We start from the raw sequence: 8,944 nt of genomic DNA, 5'->3' as shown, positions 1-8,944 counted from the left end.
GTGTTTTACACACAGCCACATGGGCGTGTGTGGAGAGAAGGTGGGATCCCTTTCTAACCTCGGTCTGTGTTACTTTCTGCTTCATTATGAACAGATTCTGTTGCTCCAACAGCAAGTGCTGAGTGTTTTCTTTGGTAGCATCTTGTCGGGTGTCAATCTCATCCCGTGCATTTTTAATCTCCAATATTATGGCTTTTATATCTAGGTTTCTAGTTTGGATTTTTTTGCCTCTGTGTCTTCCTGTGCCAAGTCAAATCATTCATTCTCCCTTACGAAAGAAGGAAATAAGTCACAGTAATCTTTCCTGCCTCCTCCTCCACAACTTGTGTCATTTGGATCATGTCAGGGCCATTCTGGACAAAGTGGTTTTTCTTTTCATAACAGTCCTGTTTTCCTGATTATTTGCAGGAAATTATGTCACGATGTCAGGCAAAGGGACTGATTCCTGTTGGATCTGGAACACGTGTCTGTCCCCCTGTGTCGGGGACTCCCATTTGGGATTCAGCGACGTTCCTGGTCACAGGTCCATCCTGTGTCCACCTGCTCTCACTGACACTCTCTGAGATGCCACCAGCGCAGACCTTGGTTGGGGACTAAGTTCCCCACCGTGGGACACACATCTTCTGATTCATCCACCTGATGTCTGAACTGGGAGCTTCTCTCCACCTGGGCACAAGCACTGTAGGCTGGTGTGCTGACCTGTGACTGTCCCCTCCTGTGTCCTTGGGTGGCTCCCTCCTCAGCCTCAGCTGCTTTCCTCCTATGTGAGCTCACCAGTCTCAAGGGAATGTTTACAGACGCCCAGAGTGTCCTCTCTGTGGGGCCCTCTCCTCTCCTAAACCCTCCCCCTGAGCTGTTATTTCCTCTCTGGGGCCCTGGAGACTCCCTCCGACACGGAGAACCTCACTCAGGGGGGTGTCAGGGGTCTCTCTGGAGGGAAGCTCAGAGGCAAGACCTGGGAACTGCAAAGCAGTAACAGCAGAGGACTCAGCTGATGGCTGCTAGGCCCTTGTGACCTGAGGCAGGGCCTGGATCTTGGCCCATGGTGGTCACAGGGCATAAGTCACACTTGGGGAGAGGAATGACCCCGAGGGAGGCAATTCTCTGCCCCTTGGAAACTTCGCAGTAAGGGCACAGCCATGGTCACTGGGGCTCCAGCAGGGGTGCTGGGTGTTCAGTCACTGGTTGACTCCATTCAGAGTACTGGGCGGCCACGAAGCCTGGGCCCTGTGGAGCTCAGCTGAGCTGGGAGGTTCTAGGGATTAATTCCTAAAGTTTTTCCAAGGAGCAGCCCAGTCACCCTGGTATAGGTATTGAAGGGCCGTTACTTGTGGACACAGGACTCCAGCAGGCTGTGGTTTTGTCAGCTGCTCCTCCAGGAAGCTGCACAGCAGCACCGACACAGCAGGCCACCCTGGTTCTTTCACCCTGAATCCACTCCTTACCCACCCTCTGCACAGCTGCCTGAGGCTGGGAGGAGGGCCACTTGGTCATCTGAGAAATGGGCCAAAGCTGCTCGTGGCCTTGTCTGCAGCTCTAGTTGGACTTGAGGGGAGCGTGACTCAGACTGAGGTTTTTGTCCACTTTCCCATTTGCTTGTGTCACTATGAGCATCATTACTGTCCCACGCCTGACAATAATAGTGAGCCTCACCCTGGTCGTGGGCCCCACTGATGGTCAGGGTGGTGGTGTCCCCTGAGTTGGAGCCTGACAATTGTTCAGGGATCCCTGAGGGCCGGTTGCTATCCCCATAAATGACCAGCACAGAGGCCTGGCCGGGCTTCTCCTGGTACTGATACAGGGTGCAGCTGTTACCAAACAAGGGTCCGAGGGGGGGCAATACTTGGCCCACTGAGGGATGGCAAAAACTGCTTCAGAAAACAGAAACCCCTCCCAAGGACAGTATACTAATATCTATTAGGCTCTTCTGTCCGCCGCCAATTGGAAAGACATCTCTCCATGCCAGGGATTTGTGAAAAAGAAACAAAATGTTTATTTAATGCTATTCAGGCCTAATGCCTTCCTTAAAATATTAAAGTCTTTAAGGGTATACATGTACACACACACACACACACACAGCGCTCCCTTCTCCCACTGTCCCAACTCCGGGTACTGTAAATCAGGAAAAGAGCGCACGTCCGTTTTTCAGGTCGCTGGCACTGTGGGCTGTGTCGCCTGCCTGTCCAGGCAGGATCTCCAACTAATGCGAAGTCATGCGGCACCTTTCACTGGCAAGAGTTCTTTGTACCAAGTTCCAGTCAAAGTCTCTCCTGCTTTCCAGGCCACTCGGCCAAAGGGAGCACCCCAAAGCAAAGCCGCACTCCACCAAAAGCGTGCGTCTTTCTTCTTCACCTGGCCGCAGGGTTCTCCATTCTGGCAAAGCTGCGTGGTCTTCCCTTTCACCTGGCCAACAGGAGGTATGCACTCTGCTGAAACCCCTCAGCTCTCCCTCCTAATGGCTACAGGGGTCTACATCTTTCCAAAACAGCGGGGCTCTCCCCCTCACCTGGCCAAGAGGGGGTCCTCACTCTGCTAAAGTCACAAGCCTCCCCTGCAGGCAGGATCCCACAGAAGCAGCCCCCAATTCCACCCTGAGTCACAACCACTCACTTTTCCCTGGCCCCAAAATGGCCACTGTTATTTAACATATCTATGAAACCAGTTAAAGGTTATAGATATGTTAAATGACCATTCCAGAGGTTAGCTGCAAAACTGTTGCTATGCAAAACAGTTCTCAATGGCCCTGCTCCATTCATCCCTTCCCCCAACTGACACCTGGGGGAGGGGGTTGAGGACATCTTAGTATTTCCTCCAATATTCCTGTACACTTTGAGTTCTGGACACCATTCCAAATCTTTTTTGGTCCCCTCCCTTGGCTGTGATACAGGGTGCAGCCAAGGAGGGGGGGCCCCAAAAGATTTGGAATGGTGTCCAGAACTCATCGTATAGGACTATTGGAGGAAATATTATTAAGATGTCCTCAACGTCCCCACCACCCAGGTGTCAGTTGGGGGAAGAGACAAATGGAGCAGGGCCATTGAGAGTTGTTTTGCATAGCAACAGTTTTTTTTTTAAAGATTTTATTTATTTATCTTTAGAGGGGAAGGGAAGGAGAGAGGGAGAGAAACATCAATGTATGGTTGCATTTAGTGCGTCCCCTGCTGGCAGTTGGCCTGCAGGGAACTAGCCTGCAACCCAGGCATGTGCCCTGACTGGGAATCGAACCTGCGATCCTCTGATTCGCAGGCCCGGGCTCAATCCACTGAGCTACACCAGCCAGTGCATAGCAACAGTTTGGCAGCTAACCTCTGGAATGGTCATTTAACATATCTATAACCTTTAACTGGTTTCATAGATATGTTAAATAGCTGTGGCCAAGTTTTGGGCCAGGAAGAAGTGAGTGGCTTGGTACCCAGGATGGAATTGGGGGCTGCTTGTCTGAGTCAGGGCTGCTTCTCTGAGACAGGGCCTGCTTGGGAGCCCTGTGGCTTTAGCTGAGTGAGGACCTCCCTGTTGGCCAGGTGATGGGGAGAGCCATGCTGTTTTGGAAAGATGTAGACCCCTGTAGCCATTAGGAGAGAGAGCCAAGCAGTTTCAATAGAGTTAAGACCTCCTGTTGGCCAGGTGAAAGGGAAAAGCACGCAGCTTTGCCAGAATGGAGATCCCTGCGGCCAGGTGAAGAAGAAAGACGCGCGCTTTCGGTGGAGTGTGGCTTCGGGGTGCTCCCTTTGGCCTAGTGGCCTGGAAAGCAGGAGAGACTTTGACTGGAACTTGGTAGAAAGAATTCTTGCCAGCGGAAGGTACCGCATGACTTTGGATTAATTGGAGATCCTGCCTGGAAAGGCGACACAGCTCACAGTGCCAGCGACCTGAAAAACGGATGTGTGCTCTTTTTCTGATTGAAGGTACCTGGAATTGGGACAGTGGGAGAAGGTCGCGCTGTGTGTGTGTGTGTGTGTGTGTGTGTGTGTGTGTGTGTGTGTGTAGGTGCATACCCTTAAAGATTTTAATATTTTAATGAAGGCATTAGGCCTGAATAGCACTAAATAAACATTTTGTTTCCTTTTCACAAATCTCTGGCATTGATGTCTTTCCAATTGGCGGCAGACAGAAGAGCCCAATAGATATTATTATACGTCCCTGGGTGGGTCAAGTATTGTTCTCCCCTCCTCGGACCCCCTTGTTTGGTGACAGTACCAGTGAGCATATGTACTTCCCATGCTGTTTCTCTCCCATGTGACCGTGGCCGTCTGTCCCAGCTCCACTGACACAGAGGATGGCTGCTTGAGCTCATGGGAGGACACAGAGCCTGTAGGAGATGAAAGGACAGGTAGGTTTAAGGATGAGGGACCCCTTCCCAGTAGACTCTGCCCTTCTTGGAGACATCTACAGGGATTCCCTGGGTTATCAGTCTCAGCCCTACTAGCCCAGGGATCCAGCTGACCCATGAAGCCTGTGAGGAAACGAGGACCCTCCTGTCCCTTTCTCCTGGCAGGTAAACCCTCTGAGGCTCCCTCAGAGCCAGTGAGCACAGTGGAGGGTACCAAACTCAATCCCCTCCTCCTGCAGTGGAGGGCCAGGCGCATCTAGAGCCCAAGGGCAGTGCCCTGCTGAGCTCAGAGTCAGGGTCAGGTTTGTCCAGATTCCTGGGGTTGGTGTTGAGTGGGAGCCTGGGAGCAGCACCTGTGCAGTGAGCAAGGAGGCCCAGGAGGAGAGGGGTCGAGGCCATGGTGGAGGGGCCAGCTTCTGCTCCCTGAGTCCCCAGGCTGGGCAGCTTTCCTTCCAGGCCTCTCTTGTCCCCTTGCTGGAGGGAGCCCTGCTGGGTATGCAAATCAGCCAGGGCTCAGGGGTGCTGCCTGAGGAGCTGGGAGGTTCCTGATGGGGCTCAGCCTGAGAAACACTGAGAAGGGAGGGTGGGCCATAGAGTTCCACACTCATTCCAAGGAGCTTCAGGTTTATCCATGGTACCATAGTGTAGGGCTGAAATCTCCACCAAGACTGTCTCATGGCGTCACTCCTGTGCAGGCCTGGCCACAGCTAAGCTCAGAGGTGACGTCTGTCTGCATGTTCTGAACCCAGTATAGAGCATTAACTGTAGTGTTGACTATATAAGCCTGAGGTCCCAGCAGGGTCCCACCCCAGTGACAGTGTGTGAGCATCGGTGCCTGAATGACATTCCCACCTTGCTCAGGGCACATGCAGCACTTGGAGCCTCTGAGATGCTGGAAGTTTCTAACTCAGTTCCATCTCCTGGGACAGGTCCTGGATGCTGTGTCCCATCGTCCCCACTGTGTGATAGTGCCAGGGTCAGCCCCAGTGTTTGAAAAGGTGTGACAGTTACAGAGTGTGAGCATGACTGGGGTGGGCTGGACAGGAATCAATTATCTGGACCTGTGACAGATAAACAAGTCAATTCTAGAAGAACCAAAGTGAGAGACTCAGAGTCAGAATGTTATGTCAGCCGTGTCAAAGATAGTACTGTAGAAAACATACTACTCTTTGTAAAGATGGGACGTGGTGCTTAATATTTCCCTTGTTTTACCACAGTTAATTGTTAATAGGTGGACAGATAGTTCCAAAACAAACATTATAATAATCCCCCTGCATGGTAGAATTCCTCATGCCCAGGCCCTCCCAGTCCCCAGGAGGCTCTGCCAGGTGATCTCTGCTGCCCCCTGGTGGCCTCCCCCCACTGACTGCAGGGGGAGCAGGTGTGTGCTCTGTCCAAGTGCAGAGTCTGAACCCACTGCTCAGGTGGTGACTCCCTGATCCAGGACTGCTGGTTCCGGGGGAGGAGATGTTGTTCTCTCCATAACCACCTCCACCTCAAGACCAGGCACAAGTGGCTCAGATGACCCATAAAAGTATGAACTAGCTCATTGGGAGGATGAAGGGGCGGGTCCACCAGAATCATCTCCCACATATGCCCTGGGTGGCTGTGTAGTTGTTGGGCTTACATGGGGAACACAGGACTCAGGGACTGCGTCTTACTGATGCCCACCACCACTGCAGGGTCAAATAGGGCCCTGTGGCAACTGTACTAACCCAGCAAACAGTGATTCAGCCCCACTGTGTATGCCAGACACTGCGTCCTGGGTGAGAGGTGTGAACGAGACGACTTTTGCCTCACAGATGCCAGTATGCACATGGGAGCACACAGGGGACACGCTGGTGTGGGTGACACTGCACAGTCACCGCCACCTTCTACGTGTATGCTGTCTTCCATCTGCAGTTAACAGCCACAATTGCTCTTCCCAGACGCCTCCTGGCTGTTATTGACCTTGTAGCTCAGTATTGACCCATAGGTGTGTCACTCAGGTGGTTTATTTTCTAAAAAGTTTAACTTTGTACAGGAAAGAAACAGACTATGTTTGAGCAGCCCCTGTCCCCTTGGCCCTGGGTGTGACAGCTGAGCTTCAGCGGCCACGCTGAGGTCCGTCTGCAACGAGGGTGAGAGCAGAGCCTGCACAGCGGGGCTGGCGGAGCAGAAAGTGAGAGAAGGCAGGACCTCACAGGGTGGTGAGTGTCTGCAGACACCTGTCGGGCCCCAGATGTGTTGCTGCAGGAGGAGAAGAGGCTTCTGTCTGCCCACGTCTCTTACTGTCCCATCTGTGTTTGCATTAAAAAATGTCCTGAGTAATGAGAGAAGTAATTAGCATAAATGAATCAATTGAGCATTTAATAAAATAATTACAGGGTAATAACTGTGCAGCTGTTGTACTATTCAGTTAATTAGTTGAGATCAGACAAGAATGGACAGGCAGGCCCTGTGTGGGGAGAGGCTAGAGGGGTCTCTCTGGAGGGGACCCTGGAGCTGCCATCAGGGTGGGAAGAGGGAGCAGTAGGAGGAAGTGAGTGTGGGGACAGCAGGGTCAGTGCCCTGGGGGGAGGGTGTGGTCTATCTGAGGAGGAAGGACAGTGAGAAACTAAGGTGGTTATGTTCGAAACCAGGTCGGCCCAAGTGACATGAATCTGCAATATTAAGGTATGAGGGACAGGACTGACGTCACACTGAGCACACACACCTGGCCCAGAAGTCAGAGCAGCTGAAAGGGAACCCGGGGGAGGCGGGAGCCACTGCATCGTGACCCCTGCCCTGTGTGAGTGAGGTGGGTGAACAGGTGACCCACAAGGACTGTCACTACACAGGTGCTGATGCTTCCCCGCTGGTTTGCACAGGACGTCACATGGGATGTTCTCTGTCAATTCAGAGAATTCTGACAACACATCAATCCTGCTGCCAAAGTTATGACCTTATGAGAAAATGTCACATTGGACCTGAAGAAGGTGTGAGTGAGACACCTGAGTTTGTCATAACAAGTTCTTCTTCCTCTCAAGCCTTAGAACTAACTTTGTCATAACTCTACTTTATCATGTATTATAAACCACAATATTCATTCTATAGAGCTTTTGCATTAATATCTTTTATGGAATTTAATATGAGAAAATGTTTCATATTTATTCACATGGTAACTATACCTGATGGCATGAATTTCTCTGTGCAGATTCCCATTTCTCTGTGTCTCGGGCGTGTCCTCTGGATTTTCTGGTTCAGAGCGTCTGCGGGTGTCAGTTCTCTAGTTTCTGGACAACATTTTACTCTGTTTCCTTTTTTGAATGATACTTTCACTGGGTAGACTTGAAAGTGGAGAGGATTTTGTTTTAGTTTTGTTGTTGCTTTTAGTTTTCTAGACACTCTGCTACCCACCCACCCCCCACCCGATATATGTTTTTTTCAGGGAGAAAAAGTCTGCCCTGATCCCTCGGCTGTGTCCTTTCCATGGATGGGCCTCATGTGTGTGACACTTTTGTGATTTTGTGTCATGGGCAGTCGTCCTTCCACTCATGCCCTTGTCTGTAACTCACACTCAGGCCCTGGAAACACCAGGTCAGCCCCGTCCTGTGAGACTGAATCCACTGCTGTCCCACCCTCTGCACAGCTGTCTGAAGATGGAGAAGACACCAACTGAGTATCTGAGATCTGGGAGCCTGGGGCCACACCTGATTATTGCATTGTCTCTCGTCATAATTTGGGCTGGAGGAGAATGTGACACAGATGGGGTTGGGAGTTTTTGTCTCACTTCCCCGTTGGCCTGTGTCACTGTGGCATTACCACTGCTGTCCCCTGTTGTACAGTAATAGTCAGCCTCGTCCTCAGACTGGAGGTTCGAGATGGTCAGGTAGCGGTCGGCCCCAGAGCTGGAGCCTGAGAAGCGGTCCGGGATCCCGTCCCCCTTGCTGTGGCTTCCGTCACTATAAACATACATCAAAAACCTAGGGGCCTTCCCTGCCTGCTGCTGGTACCATGCAATGCTGTAGCCACTGTGCTCACTGCTGAGGGTGCAGGTGAGCTTGGCCGAGGCTCCCAGGGAGGCAGAAGCAGACGGGGGCTGGGTCAGCACAGGATCAGCACACAGACCTGCATACACAAAACACAGGGATCATGCCCAATGTATCCAGACTGGTCAGATGCCCCTGAAAACTGCGCTTGGAGGGGAGCTTAGGGCTTCAGGGCCTCCAAGTGCCCAGGGATGCACTGACCTGTAGAGAAAACCAGGGGTAGGAGGTAGAAGGGAGCCCAGTCCATGGTGGGAGGTGCTTCCAGGAGCTCTGCCCTGAGGCCACCCAGCTGGCACTGGCCTGTCCAAGCTCCTGTCTTATCCTCTGTCCTTGCTTCTCAAGAGGGAGGAGCATGAATGCAAATCTGTTCTCTGTTCCTCAACTCTCTCAGGTCTGGTCTGAGTCTTGAGCCTAACAGCATCCTGTTTGTAATTTCCTGAGGTCAGAAGAAGGTTCAGGTGTTGGTTTCATTGTTAAGAGTTGATTTTACCCAATACAAGTGTCTTCAAAGGAGACTCAATCATGCCCTTTGCACTTAAACACAGCCAAGAGCACTTAACCTACCAAGTTGCCCAAACCAGGACCCACAGTGCCCCCTGGTGTC

At 51.8% G+C, this 8,944-nt stretch overlaps 1 gene segment (V, D, J or C); it reads right to left on the bottom strand.

The window, feature by feature from the left end:
* Positions 1–1,653: 1,653 nt before the first annotated feature.
* On the bottom strand, positions 1,654–8,647 carry LOC118996956 (immunoglobulin lambda variable 4-3-like; the record flags this gene model as incomplete). The annotated part of the segment is given in 3 exon segments: positions 1,654–1,808; positions 8,002–8,419; positions 8,542–8,647. Coding segments are annotated over 3 exon segments (619 nt in total), but the record flags the coding sequence as incomplete, so codon positions are not given.
* Positions 8,648–8,944: the final 297 nt, after the last annotated feature.

The sequence above is a fragment of the Sturnira hondurensis genome, unplaced genomic scaffold, assembly GCF_014824575.4.
Source record: "Sturnira hondurensis isolate 20B ecotype Veracruz unplaced genomic scaffold, ASM1482457v3 Scaffold0011940, whole genome shotgun sequence".
Classification (NCBI taxonomy): domain Eukaryota; kingdom Metazoa; phylum Chordata; class Mammalia; order Chiroptera; family Phyllostomidae; genus Sturnira; species Sturnira hondurensis.
Note: the sequence above shows the minus strand (reverse complement) of the source record. Positions and strands in the feature narration are given on the sequence as shown.